At 38.1% G+C, this 18,949-nt stretch overlaps 1 protein-coding gene across 3 annotated transcripts in view; it reads left to right on the top strand.

Moving 5' to 3' along the window:
• Nucleotides 1-8,271, top strand: part of ESF1 (ESF1 nucleolar pre-rRNA processing protein homolog) — a 58,419-nt gene extending 50,148 nt beyond the window's left edge. For all 3 annotated transcript variants that reach the window (XM_068524459.1, XM_068524461.1, XM_068524460.1), the window contains exons 12-14: nt 4,246-4,328; nt 5,754-5,900; nt 7,519-8,271. In XM_068524459.1, coding sequence (XP_068380560.1) covers nt 4,246-4,328; nt 5,754-5,900; nt 7,519-7,812 — 524 coding nt within the window. In that variant the 3' untranslated portion in view covers nt 7,813-8,271. The remainder of the gene's footprint in view (nt 1-4,245; nt 4,329-5,753; nt 5,901-7,518) is intronic.
• Nucleotides 8,272-18,949: the final 10,678 nt, after the last annotated feature.

Below are 18,949 nucleotides of genomic sequence, written 5' to 3'. Positions count from 1 at the left end.
GGTAGAAAGTATTGGTAAGAGAGGAAGGTACAGGTTTGGGCTCTGAGGTCAGGAGCCTGCGTAAGGTACTCTGTCCTCCTGGAGAAGGTACTACCTGGAAGGTAGGGGGAAAGTTTATGAAACAGAAGGAACGGCCGTGAAATAGGAGGAAAAGCATTAGTGTTTGGAAGGGTGTATAGGTCAGCTCCACGGTTGAGCTGGACAGAGACATTTTAAGCCAGGACACCTTTGCCCTAGGCAATCCCAGAGCTAAACTTACACACTCTTCAAAATGTGGAGAAATTGAGTTCACTTACTGATGCCAGACCTGGTGTTTGGCTCGGGTTAGGAGCCAATATGAGTACTAGAAATCTTTTCTAATTTTTCCTTTTATTTTTTACCCCCTACACTGTAAATTTGCTATAATTTTTCTATTATTTTTAAACTGCAAACTCAATATTAGATGAGAGTTTTGAAAATGTACTTCTAGAATGAGTTAAAAGTTATTTTTTCTTGTAGAAATGAAGTATTGGAAAAATTTGCTTAGTGCTATCTAATTACATAAACTGTTGGAAAGATTTTGTTTTTGAAGAAGTAGGAGTGAAATAAAGTACATCACATGTTAAATATACCCTATTAGAATGTATCCTTTGTCTTGACAACTTTAGATATTTGATAAACCACCATGAAAATCTAATAATAAGGCACACATATTTGATTCATTCAGCCAGTATGCTGGGTGCTTACAGTATACTGCTCATATGTAGTTTCACAGTTTACAAATGCTCTTATATGCATTCTGTCCTCTAATCCAAACTTTAGCCCACTTTATAGAGGAGTGAACTGAAAACGTGGTTGGATTGCACAAGGGCCAGTTGTAGATGGTAGAACCTGAATCCTAATGGCTCCCTTTTACTTTCTGTAACTCTACAAGTGCGTTGTAAAGACCAAAGCCAGAGCCAGGATCCATATGTATAAGAGCTGGACACAAGGACTTGCTGGCTTTCCAAGCAAAGCCAGAATGCCTCGGTCCAGAGGAAGATTAACAGACCGTATTATCTGATGATGGACAAGTGATCTTGGGTGCAGGAACCTGCTGCTAAAGAGTAAATTGCTAGGGGGCTTACCGCTCCTGTCTGGTCAGTACAGAGAGCAGTCTGCCCTCCAGTGAATTCTCTTAACTGCTCTCTCACAAGAAGTGCTCAACTGAACACTATGGAAGAACTTTTTTATGGGAACAATTCTCTGACATTACAAGTAATGGAAAATGGAATTTCTTTTACAGATATTCCTTTTACAGATCAATTGTTCGCAACACATCTTTTTTCCATGGATGTATTCTGCTACATTTTTTTGCTTAAAGGGAGAGTGGCCTCGGTAAGGCTTGATTAGATTTTTTCTTTTTAACTATAAAACCCTAACACCTGATTTCAAGTCTCTGTTAATATTCAGCTTATTAGAATCATCTGTATGTCCTTTTTGCCACAGTCCCAGGAGATGTGGACTCCTACTTGCCAAAAGATTCACTGAAAAATAAAGATAACATTTCAGAACAGGGACTTTCATTTCCCTAGTACTGTTCACTAAATTAGGTCTGAAAGCTTTCCAAAGGGAAAATGCTTTTTTTAAAAAATAAATATATGCCCACCTAATACGATCTTGTTAACAGTGCAGAAAGGGTCTCTACACATTATTTATCTTCTGACTAAACAGTTCAATGTAGCACACAGTAAATTCTTCATGAGCAAAGACATTTTCATCACACTAAAATTGGATATCATTTTTAGCCCCAACCATCTTGGAGATTTTTTTCCTCTCTTGCTGCAGTCTTCCTTTCAAGTTTATTTTTATGGCTTTTCACCAGGTTGTTATAAAAGCCGGAACAGTTCATTGTGGGCTCTTTGAAATTATTTCCCACAGCTGTATGTGAAGATCTTTATCTCCTTTATGTATTAATCATATACAGCCTGATTTTTTTTTCCCCTGCCACAGAATGATCTTCTGCATATGTCACTTGTCCATTCACTTCAAAAGGAGCTCTTGCCTTAAGAGAGCAGAGGTAAACTTAGGGTGTGGGAGTCAGACCCTAAGAAAGTGGAACCTTGATGATATTTATATGTGTAAATACGTGCACATACTTTGCAACAGAGAAAAGGTTATAATCTTAAAGCAGATACATCATTCCCTGAAAAACATTTGAGATAGGAGCACTATCTCACTTAGGGGAAGGGCTACATACAGTGGTATTTCTTCTTAAAAGTGCAGACAGACACCTTGGTAGCAGTGAGGGGTGAACGAGGCCACACTTACGTGCAGGTGTGTTCTCTCAGCTGGGCAGGGCTGCCTTAGTGCAGCAGGGCTAGTGCACGTGGAGCAGCTCCTAAAGCTTCTCTCTGCTTCCTGTTATCCCCCATTAGCTGCGGTTGTTCAACCATCATTATATGTTCTGAATTTTGTTCTGAACTCACCTTGAGACAAATTGCTTAACCTCTCTGTGTTTCAGTTTCCTCACCCACAGGGTGAAGACTGTAATAAATAACAGAATCTACCTCATAGCATTGTTGTGAGGACTAAAGCAGTTCCTATATAAAAGGGAATAAAACAGCAGTACTTTCTGGTGCCTAGCAAGTGCTGTAGAAGCATTCATTGTTGTTAATACTTTAGAGACCATTGGTTTCTCTGCATTTGGAAGGACAGAACTCAACTTATCCAAATAAGACAGTGTCCAGCAGCTCAGAGAAGGTTGAGATTGTGTAATAACATTCTAGAGTAACAGAACATGTCTTTGTGGATTCTGAACCTTCTTACTCTTCAGAGTAGTTCTTCATACTTTGACACCAATTCTCCCTGAACCCCTCCCAACAGACACAAAAAAAGGAAGAAAAATCAAAGCATCTGCGTGATCACCAAGGAACCCAAGATATCTTATGTATGTGTAGTCAGACTATTATAACAGTGATAGCAAGCAGTTGATAGCACCATGTGCCGGACATTAACTAAACTCTTAACGTTTTTTAGTGTATTTAGTCCTCACAATAACCCTAGGAGGTAGGTGCAAGTATTATAATCCCCACTTTACAGATAAGGACACAAGCACAAACTGCTACAGCTAGAATGTACTTGAGCCAGAATTTAAACCCAGGCCAGCTGCTCCCGAGTCAAGTGCCCTTAACTGCCGTGTGTTACTGCCTCTTGTTGAGGACGAGAGCATCTCCTCATCTAACACCTTGTCTCCAGAAGTCCCTGAGTCCCTGAAAATATAGTCAGTTTTCTAATCAGGAGCCAGTTTTACCATGAGTAATTTTGTTTAATAATAATAGAACTAGAAAGTTAAACAAAGATCAAATTTGTCTTTAGAGAAAGAGAAAGGATTTTGTTTCACTTTTACTTACAGGTAGTTATTGTCAAATTGTCATTATAGAGGTGAATTTTTCATTTTGCTGATGAGTTTTAAGAGTTTATATATTAAAATTACCTGTGTTTTGTTTTTTTTCCCCTTGTGATTTCTCCTATTATTCTTATGCTAAGAAAACATTCCTTCTATTTAAGATCAGGTAGCTGTTCCCCTGTATTTTCTCATAGGGTTTTTTTCCCTAATGTTTAACTCTTTAATACATCTGCATTTTATTTTCCTGTACATTATGCGATGCATCTTATAGCTCAAATTTTTTTTTGCAGAATAAAACAAATTGCCTAGCACCAGTTATTGAATAATCCTTTCTTTTTCCAGTGATGTGTGATGCTACATTTTATTACATACTAAGCCAACTGTTCTGTTTTTCTCATTATGTAGTACAGTGTTTTTGTTTTCACTTTGTAGTACAGTTTAGCACACGGTATTACATGTATATCAAATCTATCTTGTTAATCTTTGTAAAGATTTCCTTGAATAGAATTTTATTAAATGTATATATTTTGTCATGAGTGGATGTTGAATTTTATCAAGTATGTATTCTATATCTGTTGAAATTATCTTATGATTTTTCTTTTTTAGCTGATGTATATATAATTATACATTACTCAGAAGAAATTCCTTCTTTGTAATATTCACTCATCCCATCCAGACTATTATTATTCCATTCATACCCATAGTCAGTCATCTCAGCAATATTTTTTTTACTTTCTTTAGTTTCTATATATTTATTGATAGATACCTTGCATTTTTGTTATAAACAAAATTTTTAAAATAAAGAAAATAGTATAAACAGATTGTTGCTGTGATAGTCTTATAATTTTTAACCCTCCTATGTTGGTTTGTTGTGCCAGGTATAAAAGAAAAGAAGAAATCAACAAAATCTGCAAAAGATGGCACATCTCCAGAGAAACAAGCTGAACTAGAAAGACAAAAGGTAAAACATGGTCATGGTTACATGCTTAGTGGATAATTGATATGTACAGTTCAAGTGAAGTTATCCATATGTTTCCAGTATCCCTAATAAAAAAAAAATAACTGATTTTAGTTATGAATTTATAAATAAGAATTTCAACAGCATAGGTTTTAAATGTCATCTTTTTACCAAATTTCTCCGACTAGTATCCAACTAGCACAAAGTTAAAATTTACCTCAAACCCAAGGCATGTCCCTTTGTGATTAAGAGGAAAATATCTTATTATTAAAAACCCTTACTATAACTGAGACCAAAAACAAATAGTACTATTAAAACCTTAAAATAATAATGCCATAATTTTTAATTCAATCTGATCTGTGATACAGGGTTTGCTTTATGGCTTGTTCTATGCTCATTTCTCTCTTTTTATTATTGAAAATAACATAAATTTAGTGTACAAAATTAGTCTTTCTTGGAAGTGTAGTGAACTTTGTGCTTCAGTGCCTCCTAAAGATCCATGGCACAGAGTAATATGTATTTTTGCTGAGACAGGAATTGGAGTCAACAATGTTCACAAGACTGATGTTCATAGCACTGTCTAGGAGGGAGCCTGACTGGTCGCCTAAACTCTGCATCTTAACGCATGTTTTACTGCGTATGCAGTAATGTTCACAGAGTTAAGGAGCAAAAGAAAACCTTTCTTTTGTAGAAAATGGCTCTAAAAAGAAAGCCAACTGCAGGTACCAGTGGTGGAAGGGAGACATAATTAAAGCAGTCTAAAGTGGTAATGGAGGAAGATTCACAGGAATCTCACAGCACACTCTGTATTTTCTCTAGTGTACATGGTTGTTTACTTGATACTTGAAGGTTTGCATTTAATCCCATGGTCAGTAGAAAATACCTATTTAGTGGAAACAAGCATTATGTTAGATTACAGAAGCAAATATTAAGATCCTGCCTTCATAGAAATGTGTCAACATTGAAAAAGCAAAGGCCAAAAAAAAGCAAAAGAAAAAAGGAATTCCTTGTTCCTAAAGCATGTTTGGAAAGTCTAGTTTGTATCACAAAATACTACATGTTTGCTAGATTTAGTGTCTGCTTAAAAAGAACAAACTGAAAATGAGAAATTTTTATTTGGGGGACTTGAGGACTCTTATTTTTACAGCCTACTAACCAGTTACCCTAGGTGAAATATGGTCTGGTTTTTAGATAAAGCTTCCTGCTGTCAGTGATGTTGCTTCTAAAAATTATGCCCATTACTGTACGGAGATCTCTGGGTTTCGTTTTGAGTTCTGGTAATCCACAATCAGTTTACGGATGACAGGTGTTATCCCAGAGCATTGGTGGCTCGGTTCTCCTTTCCTGGGGGGATGTCTGTGCCATATTCTCCTGTTTGGGGAAAGAAAAGCACTGTTGTATATTTGTACTCTTTTTTTCTCTCCACAGGCTGAAATGGCTTTGCTCGTGATGGATGAGGAGGAAGAGAGCAAGAAACACTTCAATTATAACAAGATTGTGGAGCACCAGAATCTGAGCAAAAAGAAGAAAAAACAGCTTATGAAGAAGAAGGAATTATTGGAGGATGACTTTGAGGTAACCAGGGACAAAAGTCATTATCCTCTTAAAGCTGGTGTTAAATCTAAAGTCAGCTCTGGAGATAAAAATTGAGCATCTTAGGAAGGGCCCATAGTGGAGCCAAAGCTACCATCTTTCAGTCCAACACAGCCAGTTCATCCCTGGGGTGTTTCTTTGGTTGAGCACCAGGTGATGTAGTTGGCTTCTATTTTGGTAGCCATGTTTGCACCAAAATATGTAGCTTTTAGTGTTAGAATCACATGCACTGTGATGTTCACACTGGGGAAGTTCTGCATCATTAAGCCTGACTGAGAAATAGCAGGTTCACATCACATCGCGTCACACTGTGTGTGCAAGGGCCAGTGCAGTAGGCCATGCTTTTTTAATTGCTATGTTTCTTGTTTCCATCGCTCCCTCTTTTCCCTCTTTTTGCTAAGTACATATTTCTAGTGGCCACACAGTCCCCATGCATGAGTTTGAACCCTGTACAGAAAACCTACAACAGCTGTCAGGAACTATTTGATGACTTCCATCCATTAGCATGGAAGAATAGACCCAGAAGAAGATGGGAGAGGTTTTGAAGTTGTTTAGAGAATTGAGAGGGGCGTACAGATAACTTCTAAGTAGCGTGGAGAGGGACTTTGAAACCACTGTGTAGCTCCGGTTTCTGTTAAGTCAGCTCCATGTGTGGTGCTGTTCCACTGAACTTTTTGGTGAATTGATTTTCTTATGAAAAGTTAAAAACAAAGAATGATTTGTAGTCAGATCTTCTATTATGAGAACTGTCTCCACACACTAATCATCATGCATCAAAACATTTTTCATGAGTGTTGTGGTGGTGGTGGTGGTATCACGTCTGTTGTCCTTACTATAACTAAGTAACTCTACAGTCCATCTCCGGGTGGACTCATTTTTCCCATGGGAATGATGGGTGGCAGTGAGTCATGCTGCCTTTCTGGCTGGTCACCCCTGTGCCTGGCGATACTTGAAGACCTGGCTGGAGTTAAGGGTACACTCTTAACATGTAGGACCACAGTGTTTTTGTAGAAAGATAAAGGATAAATTCGGGGCTTGTATCTGACCGGATCTTGGTCTCAGGGGTGCCATCTTTCCCATTTTGATCTTTAAGTCTTTTGCTGTATGAATCACCCTCAGTAGCTGCTCACTTTAGCACGAAGGTTGAAAAAAAGTTTAATGTACTCAGAATGCAATGACTGCGTAAAACTCCAGCAGGAGATACCATCGCTGGCTTAATTATCCCAGCCAGAAAGAGGTTTCACACTGTAAGCGTGGAGGAGCCTGCCTACTCCAGTGGTCACTCCTCCCCTCCTCCAGACGCTCAGTCTAAGTGGCTGGTGTCGTTCCAGGCCATTGTATGCATAGACTACGATAGTTCCCTTTCAAGGATATTGTCATTGTGTGATTAAAAACAGTGTGCCCTGCACATTGTGGTTCAGGAATAAACCCTAAAACTCCATTGAAGATCTGTGGGAAAACAGTTTTCTAATGAATCAATGCAAAATGCCCACGTTTGTATTTTATATAATCGACTCACTTACTTTCGAAATTTGGTCCCATTTCTGGGCCTTTTGGTTTACTAATTTTATTTATTTATGTTTTCCTTTTGGATTTGCAGGTCAATGTTAAGGATGCACGGTTTCAGGCAATGTATACTTCCCACTTGTTCAATTTGGATCCTTCAGATCCTAATTTCAAGAAAACAAAAGCTATGGAAAAAATCCTTGAGGAGAAAGCACGTCAGAGAGAACAAAAAGAACAAGAACTTACACAGGCAATAAAGAAAAAAGAGAGTGAAATTCAGAAGGAATCACACAAGAGATCCATTGATCCTGCCTTGTCAATGTTGATTAAATCTGTAAAAAACAAAACAGAGCAGTTTCAAGCAAGAAAAAAGCAAAAAGTCAAATAGGTGTATGTTGTTTCTTTTTGGATTGAGAATGTATAAAGTATACAGAAGTGGTGGAAGGAATACTTATTGGGAACAGTGCTATACCTTTCAAGAATATGAATAAAAACTGACCGTTGTAAAATTTATTTTCCGTGTATAACAGTTAGACCTAATTGTGTATGATTGATTGATTTGTACTGTGTATTTCCACAGATTAATCATAATTAATCCAGATTATAGGATGTATAAAATTTTTATATTTATTACTCTGTTAGCTTTTTTTAAAGACTGTTTACAATTCTATGTAAAAAATAGAGGAGTGCCCAAGTCTTAAGTCTGAATAAGAGTTAGGAACAACTTGAAAATATGTATATGCAATACATTAATTTATCTGGAAGCAGGAGGCAGATTTAGATACTTGTTTAAATAATTTATATTTCTAGCCATAATGAATAGAAGCCAATAACTTTCTTTGTTTGGTCATGTTTATTATAGTTTGTTTATTAATTTGAAAATAAAAATTTTTATTATTTTGTATAGCACTGAATTTTTTCATTTTATTCACCTCCAGTAAACTACCCTCTGGAAAAATATCTGAAAAACTGACTAACTCTTTAAGAGGACAACTCCATGGAAAGGCAGTTCCAGGTTTGCATTGTTCATAATTATATTTGACATGTTCATGAGCTCTGCAATGATTTTTATGTTTGTAGTAACAGAAAATTCTTCTGTCTGCCCTTCAGAGTTTTGGAATGCTTAGAAGGATGGGCATGCTGCTATAGAGTTTAAGGAATCTTAATTCTTTTTAAAATTAAATTAAAACACACCTTCAAAGCCTTAATACTCCTGGATTTCATCTGGTCTAGGTTTTGTAAACTATTAACTGACCACTTAGAAGAATTAGTTGTGCTGTATAAATAAATGAAAATAAAAACCAAAATAGTCATTTGGAATGAATGATAAATATGGTAGCTTCTGAAAGGCAGTAGGAGTTTGGCCAGGTTTGTGGTTAATAGTAAACTTGACATTATTGGTACAAAAATTCAAGCCTGCCAACGTAGTATGTTTTCAAGAATAAAAGGATGTAAGACTCAGAATGGTATCAAGATAATAAGGGCATATAAACAGTCTCTGAAAGGGGAAGGAAAAAAGAGGATATCTAAAATTGCTCATAATAACAGAAAAATGCAGAGTATTGTGCGGGGAATGGTGTTCTTATCGTAAAGTGCTAATAACATTGTTAGGTAATTCAGCCAAATAAAGCAGTATTTATGTACTCATCACTAGAAGATCATGAATCTTAATACATTTTGGAATATAGTCTATAATTGTACAATTATTCAGATTTCATTTTTATGCAAGGAAAAAGACTTTAAACTTTAATCACAGTGTGGGGATTACTCAGTTTGATTTTAAGATTCCTGTGAAACTTACTCTTTTGGTTTTTTAATTGGTTTGGTTTGGTTTGGATTTTTGTTTTGGAGCCCTTTGTTGTTAAGTCACTGTATTTAACTGTAAATCTCATTTTACTAGTCAGGCACATGATTGATTATAACAAATAAATTGAGCATATAAGCTTTGCACAGCCCTGGCTCCTTTTCTCAAAGAATTGATATTTTTTAAGTAGGAAAAAAAATGAGAATTGCATTTTCAGGTACTGCATTAAATAAACATAATACACCAAGAATGTTAGGTTCTCAATAAATATAATAATTGCTGGTAGTAAAACTCAGGATAAAAAAATGGCCACTGTCATAATTCAACAGTGTGAGGGTGGTTTGGGTGACTCTTAAGGTCACATTTATTTGGATTGTTTGTTGTTGTTGGTATTCTTGATACCAAAACCGGATGAAGACAGTACAAGTAAAGAAAACCTACAGACTGGTATTTATTGTTAATATATGGAAATGAGATTGCTTCTGGAGAATTAATGTCTCACAAACTGAGGCATAAAAAACCTCAACAATATATTAACAAATTGAATCTGACAATGTATAGAAAGAATTATACACCATGGCCAAGGGGGGTTAATTCCAGGTATGCAAAACTGGTTCATTCACAATCAACCAACGTAATCCACTGTATTAACAGGCTAAAGAAAAAGTATATGATCATATCAATTGATGAGAAAAAGTATTTGACAAAATCTAACATCCATTCATGATAAAAACAACTTTGGAATAGAGGGAAGCTACTTAACTTGATAAAGAGCATGACAAAAACCCTACAATTAGCATACTTAGACCGAATGTTTGCCTAAGATTGAGAACAAGGCAAGGCTGTCTTTTAATCGTGTCTTATTTTCTGTATTCTGATCCTCTGACCACTGGGTGGGTCCTTGCTGTTCCTACAGAGACTGCCTCTCCCAGGGCTGGCCAGTTCCCAGAGTTAGTAAAGAACTTGCACACAAGCGTGCCTTTCGAATGCAAAGCAACAAATCCAGAGCCCCGTACCTTCAGCCACCTCCTTTATTGGGCTTTCACACAGTGGGCCACTATCCTCGTGCCCTACCCTAGAGCCCACTGAAATTCAAGCCAGCCAATCCTAAACCTTCTTACCCTGCCTCACCCATCCCTTCCCAAAGAAGCCGCAATAAAGCCCCTTGCCCACATTTTCCCCTGTTCTCTGCCTCCTCACCAACCCCAGTGTTTCCCTGTGTGACCCCCTTCCGTGGCATGCTAGGGAATTGTGAGTATAAAAAACCTTCTTCCATCACAACAGTTATTTCCGTGTCTTCGTATCTTACCATATCTGATTAATACAAATCCCAGTTACCCTTAAAGCAATGTCCACGCTCACTACTCTGGAAGGTCTAACCACTGCAATAAAGCAATAAAAATTAAAAGCGTACAGATTGAAAAGGAAGAAATAAAACTGACGGGGCTTTCCTGGTGGCGCAGTGTTTAAGAATCCGCCTGCCAATGCATGGGACACGGGTTCCATCCCTGGCCCGGGAAGATCCCACATGCCTCAGAGCCACTAAGCCCGTGCGCCACAACTACTGAGACTGCGTGCCACAACTACTGAAGCCCGCGCACCTAGAGCCCCTGCTCCGCAACAAAAGAAGCCACTGCAATAAGAAGCCCATGCACCACAATGAAAAGTAGCCCTTGCTCACCGCAACTAGAGAAAGCCCACGCACAGCAACGAAGAACCAACGCAGCCAAAAATAAAAAATAAGTAAATAAATTTATAAAAAAAGAAAAAAAACTGACCCGATTTGCTGATGACATGATTGTCTACGTAGAAAATCCCGAGGAATCTACAAAAACAAAACCAAAAAAATCCTCAAACTAAATAAGGGAGTTCAGCAAGATCACAGGATACAATGTCAGCACATAAAAATCAATCACATCTCTATATACTAACTATGAACACGTGGAAACTGAAATTAAAAACAATTGTTCCAAAGAAAATAATATACTCAGGTAAAAACTTACCAAAACATGTACAGAGCTTGTATGCTGAAAATTACAAGATGCTGATGAAAGATGCTCTTTTTTTTTTAATGGCTGAAGAGTCTGCGGTGATACCCCCTTTTTCATTCCTAATATTGGCGATGTGTGCCTTTGCTATTTATTTTTGGCTAATCTGGACAGAGGTTTATCAGTATCATTGAGCTTTTGATCTATTGAACAACAAGCTTTTGATTTCCTTCATTGTTCTCTATCACTTTTCCATTTCCAATTCCTGCGGAAGTCTTCCCGCAGCTCACCAGCAGCCAGATTCCTAGCATGTCCCATTAGTGTCGCACCTCGCCATCCAGTTGGCCACAGCTGCTCTCTCTCACGCGAGGTGTAGACCTCAATCCCAAGGGAGGAAGGGGCTCTTCCACATTTGCTCCTCATTTGAGTGCTGTGCCTCAGCCATAAGGATAGTGGCTGTAACCTACATTTGTGACTCCTGTGTCCTTTAGAGTTCTCTTTTTCCCTTAGTTACCCCCTTATTTGTCAATCCTGTTACTCTAATGCCCTGTTTCAATGATTAATTATTTAAACTTTCTTTGTTCAAATTTTCTCTCTTTTTAAAATATATTTATTTATTTGGCTACATTGGGTCTTAGTTGCGGCCTGCGGGGTCTTTTGTTGCGGCATGCAGGCTCTGTTGCAGTTTGAAGGCTTCTCTCTACTTGTGTCGCTCTGGCTGCAGAGCACGCATGCTCAGTAGTTGCAGCACATGGGCTCTCTAGTTGTGGCGTGAGGGCTTAGTTGCCCCGCGGCATGTGGGATCTTAGTTCCCCGACTAGGAACTGAGCCCTAGTCCCCTGCATTGGAAGGTGGATTAACCACTGGGCCACCAGGGAGGTCCCTGTTCAAATTGTTTCTGTTTCCTGATTGGATGCTGACACCCAAAGATATTGTGCAAAGGGAATCTACTCACCTGAACCATATTGGGTCCTGAATGATCTTTCTACTCCTTTTTTTTTTTTTTTTTTTTTTTTGGCCGCACCACGCGGCTTGTGGGACCTTAGTTCCCCGACCAGGGATTGAACCCGCGCCCAGTAGTGAAAGCGAAAGCACGGAGTCCTCCTAACCACTGGACCCCCAGGGAATTCCCAATCCTCCTATTCCTAAATCTATATTCCCATGCTCATGAGGCCCAGCTGTCTCACTCTTCCAGATCACGCAGGTTCCCTTGAGTCCTGACCATTCTGGTTACCTATTTATAACAAACCACCCCCAAACTTTGCAGCTTGAAACAACCACAATCATTTAGTTTTTCAAAACTATTCACTTTGCATAGGGCTCAGTGGGGAAGGCTCATATATTCTCCATGTGGCATTAGCTGAGAACTGGAGGATTTGCTTCCAAAATGCCTCCTTCATGTGACCTGCAAGTCAGTGCCAGCTGTTGAGCGGGTAGCTGGGTTCCAAGGTGAGTGAGATGGAGATTCTATCACGTTCTATGATCAAGACTCAGATGTCACATAGTGTCACTCCTCCCATCCATACTTAATTAGTTAAGGCAGTCGAAAAGGTTTTCCCAGGTGAGGGGATATAAACTCCACCTCTTAATGGAGGAGAATGGCAAAGTCCTGGAAAAGTCTGCATGTCCAGAAATATTGTTGCAGCCATCTTTGGAAGATGAGACCTGCTGCACAGGCCACTTAATGAAAATCTCCCCCACACATTAAAAAATATGTATATTACAATTACAGTAAGTGCTCCATTCTTTGAGATCACCTAAATGAGTCTGTAGTCTTTGCAATCATAAGAGTATAAGTAACAGCCCAAATCAGCAGAGAAAACTCTCCACCAGCAGTTGGACCATAGTAGACAGGATCATTAAGAAGGTCAGACCAGGAGAAAGGTTATACATGCTCCTCAAGGGACTTTAAGTGACTATGGATGAAACAAGTGGTTGTTTCCCAATGTCTGTTCTTTCCATCTTCCATAGTAATAGAATCCTTTAGTTGAACATAGGGCTTTCCAGAATAAGACAATTTTACCCATCCTCCCTTGCAGCCTGGTGTGGAAGCAAATTACAGCTTCTAGGGACCTTCCTTTGAAGTCATCAGACTAGTAAATTTAGCCTCTTGCCTTCTTCCCTTCTTTCACCCAACTGCCTGGAATGCAGATGTAATGGCTTAAGTTCCAGCAGCCATCTTGGACCCTGAGGACAAAAGTCCATTATGTAGAAATAATTTTAAGTTCATTATGTAGAAATAATGTAGTCATAATAATAAATAAAAATTATGTAGTAATAATAATAAATCCATTATGTATACTGGTACATAAAGGATGGTAAGCTGGAAGGAGCCAGAATCCCTGAGGACTTGGTAGAGTACAGCCACCATATAATCCATAGACTGTCTTTTTTGAGACATCTATGTGAAAGAAAAATAAAATACTACCTTGTTTAAGCCACTGTTTTCCCAGGTCTCTGTTACTTGCTGTTCTACCTATATCCTAAAACAAAGACGAATACAGTGGTGTTGGGTTATAGTCTTTATGGACTATTTTGCCCTATTTTGCAGATCATTTCTCCATATTCTTAAGGAAACTCTTGATATTACATTATAGTCAGGGTGCTTGCAGCTTGAGAGTGCCCGAATAGGGTGCTCCATCATGTAAGTTTCCCAGATTTCTGGATATGGACATGAGTCAAGAGAAGTGAGACAAACCTCTTAGAAGGCAACTGGGACCCTTTGTTCCACAAGCCCCATTGACATTAGAGTTACAAACTCTATATTCAGCATCTCTGGGTTCACATTATCACTTCCTTGAAAAGTTTATGAAAAAGGAGTTGCCAAGAGTAACCAGAATCAGGCACATGGGAAAATGAAAAAGTGTGAATGAAAGTCTGTGCTCAGCCTGAAGTATGGATTCTGCATTACCCCAAAATTGCCAAAATGTGGAGATGAGAACTCCACGCTGTAGACAGTGCCAAAGCAAATAGACTAACAGATTATATTATGTTGAGGAAAGTTGTGAGAAATGCCAGCTTTGGGGTTATGAGCTGTTTCCATGAATTTTTAAAAATTGAGTCATTATCTTTCATACTACACATGCTCTTGTATTGAGTAGCCAGTCTTGAGTTTTTAACCCTTTTTACTAATATCTGAAATTAATGAGAAGTGTCTTTTCTTTTAGACTAGTAAGAAATAATATAATCCATCATATTTCAAAAAGTTCATCTGATGAATAAGGTAAGAAATGGCCAAAAAATTACACTAAATTTTAAAAATCTTTTTGGAAAAATCATTAAACTAAACCAAGAATTAGTTAGGAAAGACCTTTAAGTTAGAAATGGAACAACTCTAAAAGATAGAAAAAGTTTAATCTGACAGCAGCTCATTATTTGACGAAAGAGAAACTCTGAAAACAATGATTTGATTTACGTATGTTCTTCCATTTGGATCTATTATAAATATTTGTTCTAGGACAATTTTAGGGTTCTTCTGGAGAGCTCCAGCAGTATCAGAAACCACCTAGGAATTGTTATGTTTCTTCAGATTTCTTTGGATTCAACTGAACCTCAATTCTCCCATCCATTGCCTTAGGATTGCTGCAAGAAACATAAAACAATTCAAACTAATGTAAGCAAAAATTTTTTTTAAATGTGAAGGCGGATTTTTTATTCCAAGGGCCCTGTGGGATCTCATAGCACTGAATCCAAAGGTGGAAAGCAATCAGTTCTCAGGAAGAGACTGAGAGCAGGAACTAGAGAATGTCCTCAGAAACTCTTCTTTGCGCGCCTCTATTTTCTTCTGTTCACCTTGTTTTACTCACAATGATACCAGCAGGCCTCTCTCCTTAGCCCGCTGGGCAAGTGGGATAAGATGACCCTGAGGCAGGAGATAGATGGGCTCCAGGTTAGGCATTTACAACTGGCCTCCTGTTTACATTTCTTGGGGGCAGGAAAAAGGTGGGCGTCAGGCTGGACACTTACAACTAGACTCCCGTTTGCACTTCCTGAGACAGGAGCTACGTGGGCTCCAGGTTAGGCATTTACAATCAGCCTCCTGTTGTCTCCTGAGGACACTTTAAGATAACAGTCCTGGCAGGGACAGAGAGGGGCTAAACCCCGTTGGAGTAAGGATCAGGAGGTCATAGATTTCCCATCCCTGGGGCAAGGGAGACACTGCACATGCGCAGAAAGGCCCCTTGTGGTCAAAAAGGAGGGGCACCACCCCAGAATAGGTGATGCCACGGCCCCCCATAGGCCTCTGGGCTGGGATCCATCTTGGAAAAAAGTTGTGCACGCATGGTGGGGAGGGTCCTAGGGCAGGTCAGGTGTGGAAAAAGAAACCAGATAATTGGTCAAAAGTAAACCCGGAAGAACCACCCTGTATAAATAACTTAACCGTCTCTTTGCTGCGCTCCTCCTCATTAGGGTGGACGCCCACATCTTTCTCTCTGGTGTGCATCTCTGCCTTGTTTCTGTCTTCCCTAAACAAATTGTTTCTCTGTGTGCTCACCCACTTGTGCTGTGTCTCTAATAATAAACTTTGTGCCTGTTTTTACAGTTTTTACGTCCTTGAGAAATACATTTTTCAATGGGGGCAAGGGCCAGAGGAATTTTGCTTCTAGCCTCTAGCTCCTGGTGGACTGGCTGCTAGGATTCCTGGTTTTCATCCAGGCTACCCAGGTTCAATTCCTGGGCAGGGAACTAAGATCTCGCTTCACGCCATCGCCCACTGCTGTCTCTCCGAGGTCAACCCCATCAAAGTTTCCACGTTTTAAGTTACAGGTCCATTTTTCATGTTATTAAAAGAAGAAGGTTTTGCCTTGTGTTCAAGATTCAGGAATGAATTTGGAATTTTTCATTGTGATACTATTAAAATAAAGATAAATTAATCTACATGATTATAAATAAAGATAAATTTTATAAATATAAATTAAATAAAGATAAAGATTATAAATAAAGATTATAAAGATAAATAAAGATTATAAATAAAGATAAAGATTATAAATAAAGATAAATTAAATCTACATGATTATGTAGAGTGCAGTATTAAGAATAGCTTAGTAAATTTACTTGTGAATATTATATACCAACCAAAACAATTTAAAAAAATGTTTTATACTATTATGAGTTACATGATAATCTAAAAGATGTTCCAAGCATTTGAAATAGCTAAACTACGAAGGATCCTTAATGTCTATAAATAGAGAGGAAAAGATTAAATCTATTGGCAATAGAAGAAGTTTTATCCTCTGTAAGTGAACAGTGATATTGCATTAAAAGTCTGGGAAAATGTATTCACGTGGAATCTTTTTTTCTTTAACCTTTTTCTTGATGGAAAGGAATAAAGTTCTAAACAGATATTCAGCATTTTTAAAGGAGGAACTTCTACGTCTGATCTTATTTTTCCAGGAGTTAAAAAAGGAACTTAGACTTTAAGAAAGTTGCACAAATTGCTGGTAACAGGGGTTGCCTCTGGGGGAAAGGGGAGACTTACTTTCACCTGGATACCTTTGTATATGGCTTTGTTTTACAATACATCACTTTAAAATTTCTTTAAATAGTCCCATCTCTAATAAAGAGACATGTCATAATAATTCTGAACTGGACCCTTTTACTATAAAGGACATTATTGGGACGATGGCAGAACTTGAATGACCTAAGGATTAACTGGCAGTGATGTATCAATGTTAATTTCCTACTTTTGATGGCTGAATTTTGGTTATTTAAGAGAATGTCTTTGTTTGGGTGATGAGGCATCATGTTGGGAGCTTGCTCTCACATGACTGAGGGACCAACAAATATCTTTGTACTGTCTTGCAAATTTTGTGTAAGTTTGAGATTGTTTCAAATAAAGAATTTTTTAAATTATTTTTTTAAAAGTCTAAGTTCTAAATTTCCAGAGAGACAATGTGATTGTGTTCCCAGCTTGTGTTCCCTGCTCACCCATCAGCTATGGTCAACAAGATCCAGTTTCTAGAACGGAAACTGGGGAATTGCTCCAGTGGACGTCTGCTGCACCAGCGATACCTGGGTCACTAGCTTTGTACTGTTGGATTTTTTGGTAACCCATCAGTATTTCTTAACTAACACTGTTAATTGACACTGTTAGTTCTCTGTCTCTTTTCTCTTTGGGGAAGTGGGGAGGGGTGGGGACTGGACATGTGAAATACAACAAGAATCCAAGACTAGCTTCAGAGAAGTATCCGGTGTAAAACTCCAGGCTGTAGACACAGTGTAATGACTGCTGCTCTCCTGGTGAAAATCCCATTCCAATGACTGCAGTGTTTCACCATAATTTTTTTGTTTGTTTATTTTTACGCAAATATAGTTGATTTACAATGTTGTGTTAGTTTCAGGTGTACAGCAAAGTGATATATATATATAAAACTGAATCATATATATATGAATATATATATATATATATATATATTCTTTTTTTTACCTTCTCTTCCATTATAGGTTACTACAGGATATTGCGTATAGTTTCCTGTGCTCTACGGTAGGTCCGTGTTGGCTATCTATTTTGTATATAGTAACGTGTATCTGTTAATCCCAAATTCCTAATTTATCCCTCCCCCCCACTCTTTGGTAACCGTAAGTTTGTTTTCTATGTCTGTGAGCCTATTTCTATTTTGTAAATAAGTTCATTTGTATCATTTTTTTAGATTCCACTTATAAGCGATATCATATGATATTTGTCTTTCTCTGTCTGGCTTACTTCACTTAGTATGGTAATCTCTAGGTCCATCCATGTTGCTGAAAATGGCATTATTTCATTCTTTTTTATGGCTGAGTAATATTCCATTGTGTATATGTACCACAGCTTCTTTATCCATTCCTCTATCAGTGGACATTTAGTTTGCTTCCATGTCTTGGCTACTGTAAATAGCACTGCTATGAACATTGGGCACCATGATGTTTTATCAGATTCTCTGCCCTGGACAAGAACTAGCCTTGACAGTAGATAGTTTTATTTTATTTTATTTTTTGTGTCTAATATATATATCTTTTAATTTATTTTTTATTTATTTGGATTGTTTTTGAGTATTACAAAAATGAGAAAGTCACCAATGTTTCTTCATTAATTCATAGCACTTAGGTGACCATGGGTTGCACTTTCCTCTGCTACCCCATCGCCACTTAGGTTTTCTTTAAGGGCTTCCTTTTCACCTGCCTAGGAGGGCCAGACACCCCTGCACAGCAGGGATTTTCCTGCTCTTGGCTTTTAAAGGAAACTTTTCAGGAAATCAAAATCTTCACTTGCCATGTTTCATCACTACTAAAATATGTTTAAAATTATCTGATATAATCAGGTATGGCCATTAAAAACTACACGCACAAAAAATGTCTTTACAAGGTGGAAAGATCTAAATACCTTCTGAAGTGCTTCCTTCCTGTGACTTAACTGCAGAAAAATTTCAGGCAGTTTCTAGCATTTATATATATTCTCTTCACTTTCAGAGGGATGGGAAATGAAGTAAAAGTAGTGGGTACTTTTGTACCATCCTCAGAACCAAGTCTTTATCGTCCACAGGCCACTAAAATAGTGGTCCTGGTCACCCTATGTCTGGCCCTCCATCTTTGGGGCACATGGCAATGAACTTTGCCGTACCTTTTGAAGTTATATGTGGCCACAGGACTTGCTTTGGTTAGTGAAATGTAAGCAGAAGAGAGAACCAATATAGAATCTACTACCTTATCTTCGCCCTTCCCAGGGTCATTCTAAGAACCAGATCAACAGCCAACCC

Source organism: Eschrichtius robustus, chromosome 16 (genome assembly GCF_028021215.1).
Source record: "Eschrichtius robustus isolate mEscRob2 chromosome 16, mEscRob2.pri, whole genome shotgun sequence".
Taxonomy (NCBI): Eukaryota; Metazoa; Chordata; class Mammalia; order Artiodactyla; family Eschrichtiidae; genus Eschrichtius; species Eschrichtius robustus.
This window is presented reverse-complemented; position numbering and strand designations above follow the sequence as displayed.